The sequence below is a fragment of the Drosophila grimshawi genome, unplaced genomic scaffold (assembly GCF_018153295.1).
Source record: "Drosophila grimshawi isolate 15287-2541.00 unplaced genomic scaffold, ASM1815329v1 contig_1369, whole genome shotgun sequence".
NCBI lineage: Eukaryota > Metazoa > Arthropoda > Insecta > Diptera > Drosophilidae > Drosophila > Drosophila grimshawi.
The window spans coordinates 2,900,120-2,922,155 of NW_025062891.1; the positions used below are offsets into that span (position 1 = coordinate 2,900,120).

General features: G+C 34.0%; 2 protein-coding genes and 1 long non-coding RNA gene across 4 annotated transcripts in view; all 3 read right to left on the bottom strand.

The window, feature by feature from the left end:
- The window catches only part of LOC6559773 (potassium channel subfamily T member 2), a 143,078-nt gene extending 133,547 nt beyond the window's left edge, over positions 1 to 9,531 (bottom strand). For both annotated transcript variants that reach the window (XM_032743581.2, XM_032743583.1), the window contains exon 1: positions 9,428 to 9,531. In XM_032743581.2, coding sequence (XP_032599472.1) covers positions 9,428 to 9,507 — 80 coding nt within the window. In that variant the 5' untranslated portion in view covers positions 9,508 to 9,531. The remainder of the gene's footprint in view (positions 1 to 9,427) is intronic.
- Positions 9,532 to 17,469: 7,938 nt separating this feature from the next.
- Positions 17,470 to 18,644, bottom strand: LOC116806590. Its single transcript, XR_004365688.1, has 3 exons — positions 18,607 to 18,644; positions 18,081 to 18,267; positions 17,470 to 17,927 (listed from the first exon to the last, which is right to left on the bottom strand). It is a non-coding gene; the product is annotated as an uncharacterized LOC116806590 (long non-coding RNA).
- Positions 18,645 to 19,643: 999 nt separating this feature from the next.
- LOC6559777 (peroxiredoxin-6) lies at positions 19,644 to 20,809 on the bottom strand. The gene is made up of 4 exons (XM_001987160.2): positions 20,641 to 20,809; positions 20,136 to 20,510; positions 19,975 to 20,050; positions 19,644 to 19,891 (listed from the first exon to the last, which is right to left on the bottom strand). Exons 1-4 carry the CDS (start codon positions 20,721 to 20,723, stop codon positions 19,763 to 19,765), a joined length of 663 nt encoding a protein of 220 aa, XP_001987196.1. The 5' UTR covers positions 20,724 to 20,809; the 3' UTR covers positions 19,644 to 19,762.
- Between the last annotated feature and the right edge of the window lie 1,227 nt (positions 20,810 to 22,036).

Here is a 22,036-nt window from a genome sequence, read left to right on the forward strand (position 1 = left end):
ATACTTTTCAGTTCGATTTTAAACAGATTTTTTTCTGAGTGTATGTAGTACATACTCAAACAAACTTTGTGTCTGCTTCAATGTCACAAGCAAATTCTAGTTGCCATCGAATTGGGCGTGTTTACCCCATGAGTGAGCACCGCCTCAAAGTATCGACAAAAACTAAAAAAATAGAAACAAATATGTCTACAGAGATGAGTGAAATAATTGTCATATAGATACTATACCGACCATAAACTTAATCAGTGTTCTACTGATTTATGCTCCGCTGATTGCACTGTTTGGTTCATCTGTGAATCGTACAATGCCATTTTTCACGTGTTCTCGGTGGAACTGTCTCCTCCTTTCATTTAATTTTCCCATTATTAACATACTTCACGGAAATCCCTGAGCGGAAATCCGTGTGGTTAAAATGGCTTACTCCACAGGTTCAGGAATCTGCAATCTCTGCTTTGTTTTCTCTCTTACTCTTCCCTGCTCCCTCTTTCTCTCTTTCTTCTTAAAGTTAGAGTTTTTTTACTACGAAGCTACTTACACTTAACATTTTTTGGTCTGATTAGGTTACTTACAGATTTCCATAATCCACAATCTATTTAATACACCCAGATTTTTACACATACATACAATATTATTATTTTATTTTTTCATTTCAAAATTGAATATAATTATTGACATTTAATTTTTAAATTTTAATTTGTAACTTTTTGATTTACATTTTGTTTAACAATTTTTATTTCTTAAAACTTAGATGAAGAAACCTTAAATATTCGCATAGTCAATTTCAACAAGATATACGTATGTATATAAAACACCTTCTGTATTCTTCATTGCGTTGTCTGACAACAACAAAATGGTGTCAGACATATAAAAAAAAACACAACATTTTATGCACCTTCAACTGAAAGCGTGGAAAACGTGAGTTCAAGTAATGTATTCATTAAGAACAGAAACCGTCCGAAAGCTGGAGCAGATCTGGGAATTGGGGTTGTGTGCAGTGGGAAAGTAGCTGGAGTTATGCAAATGATTGACGTAGGGCAGAAATACTCAAACTTTTATGATTACCAGAGTTCTCTGCGGAATGGTGAATGCAAATGAATGTATGTGTATGTGTACATGTGTGCAGTATGTCAGTATGTGGTTTGATGTGCACCAGGGTGAAGATTCAAGCATGCTAATAACACCGTAACGGCTTGCAAAAGTTGCAAGTATTCGGGTTCCATAATCGAAATTGGATTCATAGTTTATATGGGCTAAACTTTCGGATGCCAAACTTATGGCAACTATTAAGGTTTTATCGTATATTCAATGGCCAAACTTTAAGCCGTGTAATGCACGCTAATGGCCAAGAGCAAGACCCGCTGGCAGATCGAGTCCTTACAAGCCAAACTGAGCGACAAGAGCTCTAAGTTAGAGAAACCCACCCAACCCTCTTCTGTCAAGTGCAAGACATTCGCTTTCGTTGTTCTCTCCTTTTTTGATTGAAGACTGAATACAAACAAGGATGCTATAATTTTGTCGGGAAACGGGTAACGAATTGAAAAAGAGACTGTATATTCACAATATATATATATATCAAAATAGATTGAAAAAATATGTATACAATTTAAAATATTTATTTAAAAATATATAATAAAATAAACAATAAAATATGTAATAAATTGAAATAAATATCAGAAAGAACAATACAAAATAAATAAAATAAACAAAATTAAATTAATAAAGAAATGAAAGAAATTCTAATTTAAAATAAGAAATAAAAAATGTAAGGTATCTCGGGTTATTCAAATATAAAATTGTGTGAAATAAATTTCAAGGATTGGGGTAAATATATAGATATATTAATAAGGTTAGTTATTAATTTACAAAATGTATAAGTTACAACCTTTACCTATTTTTCTTGTTGTTACCTATTTACTTGTTTTTCAATCTATTTTTAAACTACAATTTCAATAAGAATTTAATTCAAACTACCATAAAAAAAAACGAGTCCAACTATTAATAATTTTAATATTATTTATATAATTTGTAATTGTCTTGTAATGAATATTAATAAATTAATTAATTGTTATCCCTCTCACAGCAAGTTTCAGAATTATTATTTTTTACAATATTTATTGTTGAAATAAGAATATTACATCGCATATCTGGTGAAAATGTGAAATGTAAGGGTATCTATGATGCGATACTTCATTGATAATTTTACCCTCTTGTTTTTCTTCTTGATTTTTGTTTTTCTCCATCGTTTTATTTTATTTCATTTTTTGCCTTTCCTGCTACGAGCTTGTTTACACAAAATTGTGTTAAACGTGCGAAAAACCAGTAATTTGCCATTACACAGCCGCAACATCTTCTGGTTCAGTTTGAGCTGAGAGCTCTTAAGCTATTTACCTTGGCGGCGATTCCAGCTGCCTTTGTCCCGCTTGGGTATATATTTATATAGCCCTTACTTAGTTATAACAAGGAATCTTTTTGCTAAATTAAACAGTGTATGCAGCAAATAACCCTCTGCATATATATATATATATATATAAAAAAGGGTTTTTCCACAACTTAATTGAACATTTTCACTCATATTACGAATCATTTCAAGTGCGCACTTGGCCATGAAAAATATGCTGTACAACAAGTTTGCTGCTAATGAAGCCCAAATACCATTTTTGTCGAGACATCAATTTTGAAATCTGGTCTGCCCCCAATTCTGACATTAATCGAAAAAGGGCTTAAGACGATATACTATAATCAGACTGGTAGACCAGGACTTATAGCAAGATTTAACAAGTTACTTTTATAGCATTCTGACAGCCACATACAAATTACGAAGTTCACCCAGTTAAAAGTCGACACCCTTTAGTCATTTGGAGGGGCAATTAAAAGCTGCATGGGGTCTGCATAGTTAATGTTATGCCAAAGGCCATAAAATTTTGAGTTTTCGGTTAGCATAAATCTTCACGCTGTCGTCAGCATCGACGACACAAAGCAGCTCGTTTCGAGTATATAAATGAAATATAATTTTTTTGACATGGTCAAAAACAAAACGTGGCAGGCAAACTCCTAAAAGGTTGCCCGCAAAAGGTGCCATAAAGCCCTTAAGCTCACAAGGAAGGATGAGAAGAGAATACAAGAATACGCACTGAAAGTGTATTCTCTCTCCGGGTATGCATCTGCGAAAGGCGAATATAATTCTGAAATTATAGGTATATATTTTGGATCACTGGAGACGAAGAATATTTGAAAATATATTGCTTAACAAAAATAATCACACGATTTCCCGAGAAAATTCAAATTAAAATTTAGAGATTTATTTTTAGTTTTAGATTAAATTATATAGAATTTAAAATATGGATTGTGCTAGATAAATAGAAAATAAAATTAAATTATTTGAGATTATATGGAGATTGACAAAGTTGGATGGAAATATAAAAAAAAAAGTATAAATAAAATAAATATAAATTATAAATAAAAACAGCACATAATAAATATATTTATAATATATTAATAATAAATAAAAATAAAAAAATTCATATGAAATAAAAATAAAGTAAAGCAATAATTGTTTTATAATTTGATGTAATTTAAATTTTACATTTAAAAAATTTAATATTAAAAAAAAAAAAAAATAGGTGTTGAAAGATAATACTTATACTTATTTTAAATATCATTAGAGTCGCTGACTAGAGCTTCTACTAAAAGTTGAATTGTGAAGTTTAGTAATACATAGTATTATCTTTTAGTGGAAGCCTATTTTAGTTGAGCTTAATTAGCAATCAAAGGGTGTTTAATTTTAGTCACGGTACAATACAAAGGGACGTGCTGGCATTCGTGCCAGAAGGCCAATGGGGTATGTGGGGGATGTGGCATGCGGCATGTGGCACAAGAGCGCTGGCGGGTTTTAGTTGGGGGGCGTGGGCCGCACAAATGGTTGAAGAGAAAACGTGGCATTAGAATGGCAACTGCCACGGCCACTTACGCACGTCGCAGTCAGCTGAGCAATTCGGGTCTTATAAAAAATTAAAATATTTACGCCACATTAAATGCAAAAGGACGAGCATTGGCAACAAAATATGATTTTGTGCGCCCAAGACACGCAAGCACACACACAATGCCGTTTAATGGGCCCCACACACATACATTACATACATAAGTAAGCAGCAAGCGTTACCTTATGGCGCCGCTGGGACAACTCGACGTATGAGCAACTAATATTGTAATATCTAAACAGTTTAGGCCCGTTGTCTCGATGTGGAGTCAAATTGAATTCTCACAATAAAATTGGGCTTAGAAAAATATATTTTTCTCTGGCTTATGGTGAAAAGTTTAACGTCGTTTAACGTTTAAGTTTAGTTAAAACGTTTCCTTGGTTTTCTACTTCTATTTTTTAATTATTTACATTGTTCGCACTGATATTAATATAAAACGATCTTAATTTCTGTTACTGATTTTAAAAATAATATAACCTTAAATACTGTTATCAATTTATTGTTAATTAAATACACTTGTTTCTCCCATTTATTTTGCAGACAATTTAATATATTATCTTCCCAGACACGGAAGCTGATTTATAAACTTGTGTAAACCTTTGTTAAAGCTTGCCTTAGCTGTTTACAGAGTTTTGGTCGTAAGCACAAACTCAAATGGCAACTGATGGTGATATGGGACATACCCGCACTGATGAATGTATACAGAATTGTGGTTACCCCATTGGATTACAGTAGCTGTGATTCACAATCAGCTGGCGGTTTTATTTATTATTATTATCCACCATGGCGGAAATTGACAGTCATTCATGTACATAAGACGCTGCGTCTTTACAGCGCTCATCACGATGGTTATGAAGAGTTAATGAGCAATTTGGATCACTTTAAATTGATAGAGTGCTTATTTAGATATTTCTTCGTTGGCTACGCAAACTACACTCAGAAAACAATTGCACTCACTGTCAGCAAATTATCCTTTTGAGACAAGGGAAGTTCGTCTTATTAGTCAGAAATTGTAAAACGGAATTTTGCCTCCTTCTAAAAATATAAACGTCAATTTGTATAAGCTGTTTAGTAACTTATATTATTATTATTATTTTTACTAGTATTAGTATTTTAAGAATTTATATATACGAATATTTTATATAGTTTTTAATAAATTCAATTTAATTTAAGGGTTCTCATTTATGCTGTTTATAAATTTGTTCTACTATCAGAAATACTTCTGCAAGATATAAAAACCCTTTCTACATTTCGAAAATGTTTTGATTTTGTATATTTAAAAATTATTTATACCAGAACAATTCTCTAGTTTTCAGCGCGGCTTTCATTCATAGATAAGCAACTGCTCATATTGTTTTGCCATTTACTTTAACCCGTTTTTTTAAGTTAATTAAATGCTCCTGAACTGTGACTGTGACTGGCATGAATTTGACATTGAAATGTATTTACAAAAACAAAATATGCACACATGCGTGAAAACTGGCATAAATTGTACTTAATTAATGACAAGATAATTGTCGACTTCAGTCCGAGCCACCACGCGAATGACGTAAACTCATTTTTCAACACGTGACTTTTGTTTAATAATAATAACACAATGCTGCTTAGAAATGTTGGAAATTCGGCTTACAATTTCCAATACCCAAAGAACAAAGAGAGACACAGAAGAGAGTAAACAAACAGGAAGAATGATGTAGTCGAGTGAGCTCGCAATCGAATACAAAACATATACAATGGTTATATCGACTCGCCTGTTGATCCTGATTAAGAATAAATATTATTTATGGGTTCGAAGAAGCTTCTTCCTGCCTGTTGCATACTTTTAAAGAAAACAATTATACATTTTGATAAATTCTTCCTGGCTGATTGATATTAATAAAAGGCAATGAATACTCAAACTCAAACTCAAACAAAATTTGTGGTATTTATTGAATGGGAATAACATTATAGTTGTAAGTCAATTGTAATAAAAAAGGCATATGGCTTTTCGGAATGCTGATGCGAATCGTTAAGCGATACTTTCCCACAGGATGCAGAAATGGTAGCCCATTGATGGTAAATTGATTACGTGTATAATAGATGCCCGGCAAAGCTGGGCACTTAAGCGAAGAATTCACAAAAATTTCATTGTAAACGCGCGCAAAGACTCTGTTTATACTGGGATTGTTGAAGAACCGACAGGCATCCTTGTATTCCAACTGAAAGAATATCCGTTCAGCTCTTTGATGTTGCACATGCACGATCATGACAATGGTGTCCACTCGTCTAGTCAAATTGTATCTGGTTACACTCGGTCTATCATCAACTGCCTGACAATCCCTTACGTAATCCACATCACACTTTACTATTAAGGACTCTGTGCTAAATTTCAAGTTGCTCGTTGGGAATACCTTCAAATTTAAATATGAAAAATGAGCACTATATTAACTATATTTCAAATACACAAATATGTACTTCCTTTCTGGCCGCAGCTTGTGGCCAAATAAAATGACAAATTATAGCCATAAAATACAGTGTCGTTGTGTCCATTCCGATGGCTGATTGACTAATGACTCTGCACTACTCGCATGAGTTGATGAGTTGATGAATTCAACGAAAATACATCACTTTTCCATTAAACAGCAAAAAAAAAATTGCTCAATTAGGTTAATACTACAGCTATCTAACACTATGTCAGCGTAATTTTCAAAAATGTGTAATTCAAAACATAAATATTAGCAAAGCATTTTGGTTTTTCTTTTTTTGATTTTTGGTTTTTTAAAATCCATATTTTTCTATATTCCTCGGCAGCTCTCACACACTGTTGACCAAGCGAAGAATTGTTCAAATACATACAAATTCATATGCATATAATAATCAAGTGAGAGCCTTGCAGTCGGGCGTAACAGACTGCGAAGTACTCTGGTATCACTATAGGACCAGCTTATAATAGATGACATAAGAAAAGCGAAGGAAAGATTAATCTACTTTAAATATTTGGTAATTTTAACTCTTTTTTTTTTAACTTTTGCCGATTTTGGGGCGGAATGCGCGTGATTTGGCTTTATCTATTCACATTTTTATCGATGTTGGACTTAACAGTTACGTATTCTTTAATATTGTGGAAGATTTGGGGTTTTATTGATTTGCAATTATCCAATTTGTCTAACGAGGACATTGCTCAAAACCAATATACTCTTATACCATCGATATTAGAGTATAAAAAGAATAAAAATAAATTGTTCGGATTTTACCCTTGCACTTCTAATCGTCATTTCTCTGTGACATCGATTGCACTTCTAAATATAATCCAAATAAAATCTGTGAATATCGATTTGTTTTACGGACATACATTCAAATCCTTTGGCGTGAATGGATTCGAGTGCAAACAAAAGTGCACATGGCACATTTTTGGGTTTTGTTTTGTCGTTGCCAATAATCAGTATTGTTGAGCTCTCGTATTCAGGCCGAAGAGGAATTTACAATTAAATATGGAAAAAATTCAACGAAAATAAAAAATACAACCTTTTTAATATCGTTGTTAGGTGTTCAATTTATTTATTATTTATTTCTTATATCGTTAATATTCTTTTAGCGTATCTTTGTCAGACATATCGTTTTGCCTGACACTTTGCACAGTAAAAGCAATTAAAATCAGTTAATCGACTGGCAGACAGGCAGTCGGGCATATCATCGATGATTCCATTCATTATCATTGCATTTCAACTTCACTTGTTCACTCAGTCAATTGTGGATGTTGTTGGCCATCGCCAGGGGCAACGAGTCTTAAGCCACATCAGCCAGCGACTCGATAGGACATTTTGCCATTTGCAGCTAGTTAATAATTAAGCCAAGGGTTCGCGACTATTGAACCAGGGCGCGTCAGTACATCAGTACACAGTACAGTACACACCCACACACACCCACACACACCCACACAAGCACACACAACAAGCACATACCCTGTAATCAGCCCCTGGACTCCTGTAAGCATGTCAAGTGAAAATCGATACTTCGATTTGCCGGCGTGTGTCATAAATTATGTATGTATTACTTAGACACTATCCTACATGTGTATTGAGTTAGCGAATGCAATTAACATTTTTTTTATTTTTATGTGCATTTACTTTTAATTAAATCAAAAGTGAAGCTGATAAGCACAGAGTTACTCGTTCAACCGAATAATTAAAACTTTCTATAAGATTCAAAAGGCGACGAGAGTTGCCAGCCCCAAATAGTTGTGTCATTCTGAATATCAGCGATTTTCTTTTCTTCAGAGTAAATTTTTCTGATATGTATTCCAGGATATTGTTCTTTATATGCGTACACACAATTCCGATAAACTTTTTTACTAAAATTGTTATTATAAACATTATTATTTAAGGACTTCATAATAACAATAAACATTTTATATTTAGTAGTTGTGTGACATCCCAACGCGCTATAAAGCAGGAAAGAGTTCAACTCTAGCATAGCAATGGACAGATTTTACTTTATTATCTAATCGTGCAGAGATAAATTCGAGATTTTTAATATTTTCACCTTCATCCCTCTGGGTCATCAAAATTCCCTGCTTTGAAACACCAATGTTAATATACTCGTAGATATAGTAATATAGATGATTGATCGAAAAGTCTGTTAAAAATGGAGAATGTGACATATCACCAAAACTTCCACACCTATGTCAACTATTCTGGATCCGATTATGACTATAATTGCAAAAAAATAAGGAATATTTATCTTCGGACCAATCCAATTTCCATTTTATTAATGTGGAACGAAGAGTGAGTATAACTTTATTTATACGTTTGTAGTATATTGCTCATTATATATTCTTTTGCTGAAAGAATGATCGCTGCTTGCAAATGAATAATACAATTTAAGGAATTATTCCTTAAGTTCGTCATTGATTCTCGTTGCCGATAAATCTGTTGTTGACCTTTAAAAATTCTGAAAACTTTGCGACACCATTATTCCAGAAAATAGTCCAAATATTTGAAAATAAAAGCAAAATATTACTTTAAAACGAAATATATATTTTATACAATTTATTTATTTTAATATTGTTGGTCTACAAATTCAAAATGATCCACAGCACTTTATATATGATATGATATGATTTAAATGATATTTGTTATATTTTTACATATTTTCTAAATGGCACTGCAAGTGTTGCCATCAGAAGAAAAGTTCAAAATGTACAAATTAATATTGGACTGCACCAATTTCATCATAAAGAAGATTTTATAAAACTGTCGCTTGCAGCTGCTGCTGCCAACTGCCAACTGCCGACTGTCAACTGGCAGCTAGGCGTATACGCAATGTAAGTACGTAATTAATGCGGATGGTGGTGTAAGTGAGTGTGTCTGTGTGTGCCTGTGTGTGTGTATCGTCTAAGTGGTCACAGCTGCCAGTGCGCCAAAAACTTGGCTCAATTAGTAGAGATGCATTATGTAATTCACTTCACTTACCTTTCGCCATCATCGTTGAAAGAGAAATCGCCCAGCAGCAGATCACGAAAGCGATAACGAGGCTGTAAAATGCGTGACATATTGTTGTTGGTGTTGCTGATGTTGCTGTTGTTGCTGTTGTTGCTGTTGGTGTTGATGTTGTTGGTGTTGTTGCTGATGTTTGTGGTCGTTGTCGTTATGTTGGGCACTCGCAATACAGTTGTGACCGACTGTTCTCGCACAGTTTCTGTTTCTGTCACAGCGTCCGCTTGAAAATCACTAAAGTCCGTCACATTAATTAAACACTCGTTGCCAAGCACTGGGCCAGCTGTGGCCGCCTCATCACATTGCCTCCAATCGTCGCTGCTATTCACATCAAGCCGCTTCCTCCGCCCTGTCACGCCCGGCCCGCTCTCATCCTCGCGTGTCGCACTTGTGCCCGTCAACAGATAGCCGCCGCCACTGGCCCGATTGGGCCGCGGCGAACGTAAACGCGTCCACAGATTGGCGACGGTCTTGCACCAGGCACGTTGCACCTTGGCGCCTCTGTCTGCGTCCTTCTTCCTTCCCCTTCCGCTCTCTTCACACCTTTCTCTTGCCTGTCTCTTGCAGTATGCAATACTCAATTTCAATTACAGTTCACTATAATTGCTATATCACATTGGTAGACGATGTATAAGTTTACTGAAAACTGAAAAGAAACGAGAAATTTGTTTATTTACAAATATTTTTTTTTAAATAATAGAGTTCTTAAAATTAATAAAAAAAATAAATCAGCTTGAAATTTAGATATATTTGAATTCACTCTAAAGTCAAGAAATCTTTTCTTGTTTTTAGAAATAACTTATAATTAAACCTAATTAAACAACCGGCTAACTTGAAATTTGAAACACGAATTTAATTGCATTTTAATATAACAAAAAGAAAATTAGTTGGATCGTATTTCGATTAGTTCATAAGTAAAAATACTTTTTGCTTAACAATATACGCACAATAAACTCAGTAACAACAAGGCTTTAATGGTTACTCACAAAAAATTATTTACATTGGACTACAAATACAAAAAACTCCTATGCAATCCCGATAACAATGTTTTAAAATTATTAAATAAATGCCGAATATACGAAATAAAATTTCTTAATAAAGGGCTTTTCATTAGTTCAGAAATATATTCTATTATTAAGAAATCGATTTTTTAAAAGGGAATACAAGGTAAAAAGGCAAATCCCTTATTCACAAAAGAAATCACTTTTTATTTTTCTAAATTTTAGACAAATCAACCCATCGATTATGAAAAGAAGACCCTGGTTTTTATAAATATATATAATAATAACATGAACTGTCATTGGTACCAAAAGTATGTATATTTTTTAAATATCAGATCGATTTATTTTATGCATGAAATATACCAAAAATAGTTACAATATTGAGATTAAAAAAGTTGGACAAAATGTGTCAGAAGTTGTATATTGCCCAGCCGGCCAGCTATTCACAATTCATTTGGTCAATATTAGTATCATTAAAAATAACTTATAAATCAATTAAGAATGTGAGGATCTTGTGACGATGAGGAAGACACGCGCTAGGCGGACAGCAGTCGGTAACTGGCAAGAGAAATGGCGAACCGTAAACAAAGGAAGGTGGACACTGTCTAATTTCAAGCCTGATCAAAAGGACTCGGAGGGGCTTTGATGAGGTAGACTTTCCTGCAGGTCTCGGTGGTTACAGGAATGCTGAATGCACAAATTTTGAAACCAGAACTCTCCACAGTGTCCGACCTGCCGAAACTGCAGCGGGGATCCGGAAGACGTGCTACAACTTTAGTGCCCCACAAGAAATTATTCAAAAGAAACACATACGCGAGACTTGTGCTCAATTTAATAAATATCTTACTATAAGTATCGTTAGTGCATAAACAATATAAAAGGTATTTATTTCAAACGGATTTTGTAATCGATTTTCCAGCTATATTTATATATATATATATTTGATTAGAATTGATTACTTCAAACGAAAATGTATATAAATAAGCCGAAATGACTATGGGGTGTGAACTCTTTACTTGTAAAAAATAGTCTGTACACAATTGTTTATAAATAGAATTGAATATAATATATGTATGTATATATAAAAATTCTTAAATTAAATTAAATTCTAATATATATTCTGAAACAACACGATTAAATTCTCTGCAAAATAAAATATCACAAAAAAATGTTCACAATAGAATAAAATAACAAAAGAAGCTTGCAAACAAATCAAAGTTAAATTAAGTTTTTGTTTTTCTTTCTATTTTTGTTGTTTGCAATACAGAGAGTATTATAATTTCATTGTGAAATATGTAACACATTAAGGAAGACAACTCAAATCGGCTCCCAAATTTGTCTCGGGAAATGAACTCTGTTTTGTTAGAGTATCACAAATTTTATTCCTCTGTATAAAGACAGCTAGAAATCCAGCTAACTTAATATTTATAACACATATTTCAAATTGTTGATAATATTACAAAATAACGAAAATTTAAAAATTGTTTCCAACATATAAAATGAAAATCGCCCTGAAAACTTCCTACAAATTCCAATACAATTCACAATGAATTATGAATCTCGCCCAAAAACTAGAACCATTTTCTGGGTTTTAGAAATAATTTCTAACTATGCAAAAAAAAAATAAAAATAAATATTATAATAAGAAAATAATACAAAATAAAAATTAAAATGTAGAAATGAAAAAAAAAACTTTCTAAAATTAAAAAAAGCAAAATATAAAAAATCGCCCTAAAGCTAATCAAATTTTCTAGACTTTAGTAAGACTTTTTCTAAATGTACGTAAATTTATTCAGTTCGATTTTTTTTGTGAGTGTAGCAGTTAATTAATTTAGATGAAAGCAATGGACTCTGTTCGGCAAGAGTATATCAACTCTCAATACAGGCGAGTGAGCGCTGAATGGGCAGAGATACAAAGGAACAAAGGGACTGAACGGTGAGTGTCGAGAGAGTCAAACCAAGTGGAGTCCACTTCAGCGAATTCCCTTTGGTCAGAAGCTCTCTCAATTTTTGCCGGCAACGTAATCAAATCAGCTTGTGTATCTCGGCTCAGAGAGGCCGAGGCAAACAAATGTTGTTGGTCTCGCTTGAGAATGTGTGTTTGTCTTTGTGAAAAATGTACGCAATTACAAATATATTTACTTAGTACAGCTGGCAGGTACTGAGCAGGTGCGCGTTCGGATCCGCGTTCTATATAATTTTCCAAATTTTCCGGCTTGCGTTATGTTCGGCACATTAATTAGATTAGTGTCTTTGAGTCACCAAAAATTGGCCTGTTTCCGTTATTGCATTGGGCCATAAAATATTTTGGGCTTAAAGCGTTTTTAATTAGTACAACAAATTTGCGCTTGTCCTCGGCTGTCTGTTCCCTGTTGCCTGTTGCCTGTTTCCTGTTGCGGCTCTCCATTTGTCTTCCCCCCTCCATCTCTCTTTCACTCTCTCCTGTTGTGTAATAAGCCAGTGGAGCAGAAGGCGCTGCCAGCCACTTTCAAATTAGTTTTTCAATTATATTTATAGTTTGAAGCGTGGAATTAATGCTGAAGCAAATCCTTTGCACAAACAAGATTTTCTTGATGTACGAGCACAGGCCAAAATTAATATTCGCCTCTCTCAGCTCAAATCGAATTTAATTCATCAATTTTAGAGTGTTCCAGCGAAACACCTTTGAAATACCTTCGCATTGCCGGACACGTCTCCGACCCCATAAGGTATATATACTTTTGATCAGCTGAGTTTATGGTAATTTTCTTATGATCTAATAATGAATTTTCTAATCGATTTAACTGATATTTTATTGTCAGCCTGAAAGTAGGCAACGAATAATAGCAAAATATACTCTAAGCATTTTATTCTTTTCTTTAGCTAAAATGATGCTTGCAATCGCAATCAGATCATCTATTAAAGTCTTATTCGTGTATAAGCATTTGAAAAGAAGAAGTGTTACTAACACTATGCAAAGCTTGACAGAATCACTCAATGATTGTTAACAAACAATATTCGATTTGCGAATGGAGTGCATAAAACATAAGAAATCGATGCGCACAATGAAAGAATTTCAGTCCCGGTTTTATTTAGAGTTGTTTGCTGAACAAAGTGCACTTTTTTGTCAAACTAATCAGCTGAGCAATCAATCTGAAATTTGTGAAAACAATTCAAACTCCTCTCAAGTGCATCCGCGTGGCAGCTGTCATGACCTCAGTAATGGACATTGGGAACAAGATTTTTGTTATTTATATGCACACAGTTTATTTTACAAACTTTCAGCGAAGATTTCAGAGAAAAACAAAATAGTGAAAAGCAGGATATCAAACTCAAATTGGAATTAAAAGAATTAAAGTTCCGAATTTTTAACGAAATCTGAACCAAAAATTCTTTCTTCTTTTTAAGTTCAAATACTTCTTACTTGTTTTACTTACTTTTTTAATTTTTTAATGGTAAATTTCGAACCGAAATCGTACAATTAGCGTGCCTTAATTATCAATACTTAAGCGAATCTTAATGATAATTTTAATAATCTACGTACCAGAAATCGGCACCTAAATTCGGTTCGGCTTGACATTCTGGTGAATAGTGATTAAGCTGATTAAATGCATAAGTTACTCATCTAAAACCTAATTAGACACTTCAGCATAAACTGTTACGCACATTGTGGCAACCCATGCTAATCATTACAAAATGCCATATTTTATTTTGCAAATGCAATTAATTTCCAATCACTATTAACGAACCGGCAGACATAAAAAATTTGAACAATATGGAAAGGGGAAGTAGACTTAATGAGTTTTTACCATCTTTTGGCCAGCTATCATAATGCCTCAATTATGTGTTTTGGCGAAGGGCAAACGCATATTTTGATTTATAGACTGTTTGCTGAAAGGACACGAGAGAACTGGCAGCAGGACCTCATTGAGTCTGGTAAGATAACAAATAATCGTCTATCATGCGGCTCGAACATTTTCTGTCCTTTAACTATCCTATCCATTACGAGTATTGTATATTCAACCTATTTTGTGGGCTAAACCAAATACAGAGCAAAGAAAACTTTTGCGTGTTTGGCTATCTTAAAGTGGACTGGGAATGTATAGAAAATTATTTTCTTATGTTCATATTTCGTACGTATTCATCAACAATAATTGCCTAGCCAAGTTTATGTTTTTACTTTGTTTGTCGTGTTTTTGTTGCCGCCTTGGCCCTTGTCTCCAGCCACAACATCATCAACAACCAGTTCATGGCGAGCGTAATCGAGACGGAAACTTTCTTCTCATATACCACGGTGCTTCGTACACTATAAATACTATCTATTTCCATGCAAAGGGCTAGTAAAGTTCCTTGAATTGATGTGCAACACTTTTTTCTAACGAAACTGTACTGAATATAATATAAATAATAATAAATGAGAATTAAATACAAGCAACTTGTTTTCAAAAAATGAATTTCTTTATTAAAGACATTCCAAAACAATTAATATAATTGTCCAATTATTATAAATACACATTAAATAATTAAATAAATAAAAAATAGTATACCAAATATTTAAAATAAGAAAGAGAAAAATTCTAATGTCATATTAGATTAAAGATTAAAAGGGATTTCTGTCTTATAGCCTTATTCCACAACATTTCATACATTCCTGCATGCCAGCAGTATAAAAAGTTATTTATTGATAATTCGTTCATTATTTATTGGTTTGTTTGCAGAAAAGTGGTTATAGCCTGTCTTATATATAATTTAATAGAATCGCGAAATGTTAAGAATAAATCTATATGCATAGAGGAATCTGGCTATTAATTCGCGGAGCTTTGTTTTAATATTTTGTGTGAGGGAAATGGATTTTGTGGTGATGCATCAAATCCAGAAAATTCATTTAATAATCCCCGATTCATTTTAAAAACGTTTAATCATTATTGTATGTGTTCAATTATTGTTGCCATAGTAGATAAAGCAACTGAAAATTTACCTCTTAAAAAACATTTTTAATCACTATTCGATTATAATAATTTGGTTCGACAAAGCTAATATTTTTTCAAACAGTTAAAATGTGTAATACATTTTCCGGTTTGCAGGAAAAATGTATAACTCTTAATTAAGCTAGTCAATAAATTTGTTTGAAAACATTATAATTTTCTTAGTCTAAGCTAATATCAAATGAATCCACAAACTAATTAGGAAAATGGTTAAATATTCGGCATTTGGCATTTTTCGCATTTTGATTTGTTTTACTATTTTTATAACAATTTCACTTTACATTTTTTCAATCATTCTTTCCTAAAAGAAAAACATAAAAAGTAATTTTTTTTTGCTGTGTAAAAAATTCAAATCTTTTTATAAAACAATAAAAAATTGTTTTAAGAAATACTAAGTTGGTACGGCGAATGTAATATGTTATGGAACAACCAATTTGGAAAGTGTATTAAATATTCGTCACTTGGCATTTTCACATGTTTGTCGCTTTTTGTTTTACTTTCTTATGGACTGCAGACTTTATTATTCTTTGTCCCACAAAATGTTCCACGAAAAGTCGTCAGTTGTGGCTGTTTTGTGTGCCTCAGAGCAGCCTGTTGTTTGGTTAGATTATCCAAAGGGCTCTATGCGCCCACATGCCACATGCCACCACCAACCACTGGCAAACAGTGGCGCCCCCGCACAAACCGGTGGCAGCAACTAGCAATGCAGCACGTATTGTTGTTGCTGTTGTTATTTTCGCGACTTGTCAGGCACTTGGAATACTTTATAAGACAAAACTTGACCCGCTTTGTGCAACAAGAGAAACAACAACAAATTCTCCCCCATTAGCGTCATCATCCTCATCCTCATCCCTTGCTGCTCTTGCACCTGCAGTTGGCTCATCTCCATCTCTTTCTTAATCTCTATTTGCCTGTTAGCATTTTTTTTATTTATCTTTTATTTTTTTTGGTTGCTTGCTCTTAATTAAAATTAACATTTTATAATGCTTCAGTTGGGAATTCGCAGGTCACGCTTTTTAAATGGACAGAATAAAAGTTAAACAGAAAATTAAAAACAAATTTATAAATAATTAAGGCTAATGCTGCTTACCGTCTACTGTTCACTGCTATCCCCATCTATCCCTCTCCCTTTATCTCTTTCTCTCTCTCTCTCTCTCTCTCTCTCTCTCTCTCTCTCTCTCTCTCGCACTGTAGTTGTTTCAGTCTATCACCTTTTTGCTTCCAGGCTGACTAAACTTTTGCGCTGCCGCCAAAAAATTATCCCTGATAAGCTTTAAATTATATATTTAAATATTCATTTATTTGGCATTTGTTTGCAGAACTTGTGTGCCTGTGTGTGTGTGTGTGTATCTGTGTGTGTGTGTTGGTTTTATCTTTGGTATATTGTAATTTGGGCAGGAAAAAAGGGCAAATAGTTTAACCTTTTGTGTGTCAATTTAATTGAGCCATTAAATATGGGAAAAGGGTTTCACATTTTGGCACAGCTGAAGGTAAATCTCACAATTTTGTGATTACTGTTTGTTGAAAGGATTGCTTAAGGTCAAAGGACTGATTAAAAGTGAGTTCTGGCTAATATTTTATAAAATATAATAAATCATTTCCTAGAATACGTAATAGAAACTAATTTTATAATTTCCTTCACAAAAAGGAAAATTTAAATGATATTTCACATTTCACAATTACTAATAAATTTACAAATTATTTAATTAAATAAATTCAGAATTGATTTTTAACAGGGTGTCAAACCGAAACTGGAATCCGGATAGAAATTTCGAATCGGAATCAGAAGCTAAATTAAAAATGAGCTTCAAATATATTAAATGCCGGAACTGATATTACATTTTCCAAAAATATCGTATCTGACCCAAAAAAAATCGCAGAGTAACATAATGGTAAATTCCGTTACTTTTTTGCATGCATGCGAATGTGTCTGTGTAGGTTTACGGAGCGGTACCGGCAACATACCGTAACAATCAAGGCACCAATACGTAACCGGATAACGTAAAAAGGTAGGGAAAATACTGTTTCTAGCAGAAATTTTGTTTATTTTACACACCAGAATCGGAATTAGGACTTAAATTAGTTTCGGTTTATCAACCTGATTTCAAATGCATGTTTCTAAATTAAACTAAACTTAAAACAATAATAATAAAACTAAAAACTATTGTGAACATTCTTTTTTACGAAAGCATTTAAAATGAAAATAAGACATATTAATAAAATACAATTGCAAAGTGTCTATGCTTTTAATTGGTATTCCATGAACGAATTCTAAATGCAAAATTTCATTAACTTTGTGGAGTGCTCTTAATCAGCTCTCAGTTTCAATTTGAGTTTCGGTTTAAGTTTCAGTGTCAGTTTGAGTGTCAGTTCCAGTGCCAGTGCCAGTGCCAGTGCCAGTGCCAGTTGACGAACAAAGTTTTCTCTCCTTGTGGACAGCAAATGTGGAAACCAATCAAATATTGTCGCTATCTGCATGCCAAATAAATGGGTTCGATTCCCAAAGGACGACTATCGAAAATAAAAGTCAACACAGACAATATTTATTCAGTTGTACGTTTGTGTTTTTTTTTTTTTTTTTTTTTCTTTTTCTTTTGTTGTTATTGTTTGTACAGTGCGATAATTAAATGCATTATTCAGAGAAAGGAGAGGAAATCTTTTTACCTTTTACGGCTCCTTAGCACTTAACTGCCAAAGATGTAAATGTTGCCAGCATATTTTATGCGCATAGTCATCAAAACTTTTGACACCAAACTTTTTGGACGATTGCCGTTGTTGTTGTTGTTGTTGTTGTTGTTGTTGTTAGTGCATTTACTGCATGGACACAAAACTTTTTACGGGTGGCGACTGCCTAACATTAATTTTAGTAGTTTTTGGCATCGATAGAGAATGAGATAAGAACAAAAAATAATGGAAACACACAAGAAACACGACACGACTCGCATAAGCGATCAGATCACTTTGGCCAATCTGAGTGCAGGCATATTTTTGAATCAGAAACACACGCACGCACACACATGCACACACACACACACACACACACACGCACACACTCTGACGTAAATGGGGAACCAGCACACGCGACGAAATATCGTCCAGAGACACACAAAAGTTTCGACAACAAATGCAAATAGCAAACAAAACGCACAAGAAGAAACAAACACAGCGCACATTTGTGCCTTTCATTTACCGTTAATTGTGCTTTTTAATGTTGCCTGAGTAGCGCAGAACCGAACGCGCGCCAGGCTGAATTTGAACTGACTCAGGAGCAAACAGAAAACAGCGCCAAAGTACCGACGTAAGCGAAGAATCGTCAACAGCGGCAACGCTGCTGCTGCTGTTGTTGTTGTTTTTGTTTTTGTTGTGCTTATCAGAAACAGCTGTCCGCAAGCCGTTACATCGTAAAAGCTTCAAATTTTGCTGGAAGCTTTACACTACCAGTCAAAATATTGAGCATGCCGACGAATGCTTGCGCTGTATTAGTAAAATATGAATTAATTAATTGCAATGTTTAAGTTTTTATTTCAGTCTATTGCATCAATGCAATGTTTCTCGAACTAATTATATTAATATGCGGGAATTTTATTGTTATTTATAAATAAAATCGAAGCTTGTTTGACGACAGTTTAAGCTTTGCAGTTGTTTGCAATGACTTTTTTCGTACTTGTCGATTTGACTGTCAATTAACATGTAAATTACACCTACCTGAATGGGTATAAGTAAATATTAATAAAGGCAACAACTAGTTGTAAGTAGTTTGTTGTTTGTCTACACCCAGAGGAAAAAATGGCCACAGATTTTAGATAATCGCCCTCAAATTAAAATCGCTATAAAAATATAAAGTTTTTCTTGATTTTAGAAGTGATTTCTAAATATTAGAAACAATTTTGTAAAATGTAGAGCCGAGTAATGCAATTTACTGGCTCGGCTTTTATATTCAACTTTAGTCTTCCTTAGTGAAGTCTAAAAATACTAATGTTTAATAATAAAATAAGTAACAAAATTAGCTAATAAAACAATTCTTGAAGAACACCCCGGAAATTAAATCCACCATAAAATTTAGATATGAAAATTGTAGTTTTTTTTAAATTTTATTGTCGATTTTTCTTATGACACATTTTATTATATCAATTTAAAAATAAAAGAGTTTAAGTGAAATCAATTTCTTATTTATTAATACATACTAAGAAAAGTTAAATAAAAATGAAAAATCAAAAAATAAAAGAGTTTAAATATAATGATTGTATTATTTATTCATTATAAGAGGTGTACAATAAAAATAATAACATTCAATAGTTTGTAAAGTTGGCCCAAAAAGATGAAGATGAAGAAGCAGAAGAAGACTTTTAATAGTTCTCCGTGGTGCGGACATAATTAACGCCCGATGGCATGGAGACCTTGTCAAAGCCTTTGGGGAACAGCTTGTGGGCATCCGCATCGCTGACGCTGGGCAGGATCATCACCTTTGTGCCAGGCTACAGTCAGAAGAAGAAGAGAAATACATAAGTATGTAAATCAGTTAGCAAGTCTATAAGCCATATCTAAGAGTAATACTCACTGTCCAATTTGCTGGCGTGGCAACCACCTTCAAGCGATCGGTCAACTGCAGCGAATCAATGCAACGCAGGATCTCACTAAGGGGAAAGAGGAAGAAATAGGGTTAAGGAGTTGTTGCAGCTTCAGCTAATCAGATTAATCAGACTAATCAGATTTACTCACTCAACATTGCGACCCATGGACATGGGATAGAACATGGTCAGGCGCACCTTGTGATCAGGGCTAATGATGAAGAGGGCACGAATTGTTTTGCCCACCTCGGGATCCTTCTTCTGATCCTCATCTAGCATGCCCAGGGAGACGGCCAGATCGCGTGTGGGATCCGCAATAATGGGATACGGAAACTCGCCGGGAATATCCAGGCAATACGACTTGATGTCATTCACCCAATCCACATGCGAATCGAGTGGATCCACAGAGTGAGCCAAGCACTTTGTGTTCCTCTTCGCAAACTCCGGCTGATGGACAGCAATGCGGCCCAATTCCGTAGTGCAAACGGGCGTAAAATCGGAGGGATGTGAGAAGAGCACAACCCAACTGCAATTGAGGTTAAGAATGATATTAATCATATAAGTAAAATAAAAATATAATAAATAAACCAACTGCTGACATTCTAATCGCCATCTATTATTCATTTATTCTCTTCCTTAATCATTGTAATACTCACGAGTTGCCCTGCCAGTCGTGGAAGTTAATGGGTCCCTTGGTGGTCTGCGCCTTAAAGTTTGGCATTGTTTGTCCCAGACGCATTTTGATTGATTTCTAGCTTTCGCTTTTATAAAACTCGTAGAAGGAAATAAGCTTAACTGTTTACTTGCTCAGTTGCTTGATCACACTGAATGACAACTGTGCTGAGCTGAGGCCTTTTATACGCTCAGCCCACAGCCACGAAGAGTGAGAACGAACGAGAAAGAGAGTGACAGTGAGAGAGAAAAAGAGAGAGAGATAGAGATAGAGACCGGTCTAGCGAACGTTGTCAAAAGCTGTCTTATCTAGCATACATACACAAATATGTACATATATTATTACATACAACTGTACATTTGTTTTTATTTGATACAAGTTCAGGCATGCTTGGTTTACTGATCTATGTAGCAATAATAACAATAAGAAGTTAATTATATTAAATTCTTTTTTTCTATAAGCAGAAATGTTTTAATTTCAGCATTGGAAATTTATCAAATTTCTGATGAAATTCTTAAAGTGTTTTAAATGACGTTTATTCATATTGAATGTTTTTCAATAACAAAAATGATTAAATTTCGTCATTGGCAATTTTTCAGATTTCTGATGTTATTATTAATATGCATTTTATGACGTTCATTGACAAATAGTTATTAAAGAATCCGTAGTAACTGCTCTAAAATATATAACTCACAAATCCAAACTGAATCAAAACATAAACAGAGAGCCAAAAGCAGAGAGAGCACCCACTTCTTTAATGGTATTAGTGACTTTCATACAATTCGCAATACCAGCGCACATTCTACGCTCATTTGAGACCCAACTCTCATTTGCTATGAGATCCATGTGAGTTCTGAGTTCTGAGCACAGAGAGCAGTGCTCTGCTTGATTGTGTTAGTGAGTTCAATGTAATTACCAACACATGCACACGCTTACGCTCACTGATTGTCTCATGTATAGAAAACCTTTGATTTGCTCGGCACTTCGTGAATTAGAGAAGCATTGAGGAAGAGAGCCACAGTTGGTATGGTAGTGTTGGCGAGTTCTGTACAAATCACCAATACTAAAACAAATTCACGCTCATCGATGCATCACACACAAATAGATGTGGTAACAATCGGTTCGGTTCAGCTTGCAACATTTTGGATAGGCTTGCAGCTTAAAAGAAGTTTAAAGCATAGCTGAACAACACAACAAATTATGCGGCACCCTGTATTCCAACTCAGAGTGCCCGTCACACATGTTCCTCAGCACCCTCCCCCTACCTATTTGCTGCTCTTAACTAGGTTGCTTATCTACGAGGCTAAATAATATATGTGGCATGTTGTTTTGCTTGTTGACAACCAAAGTCAAATGGAAAAACACCAGAGAATTTCAAG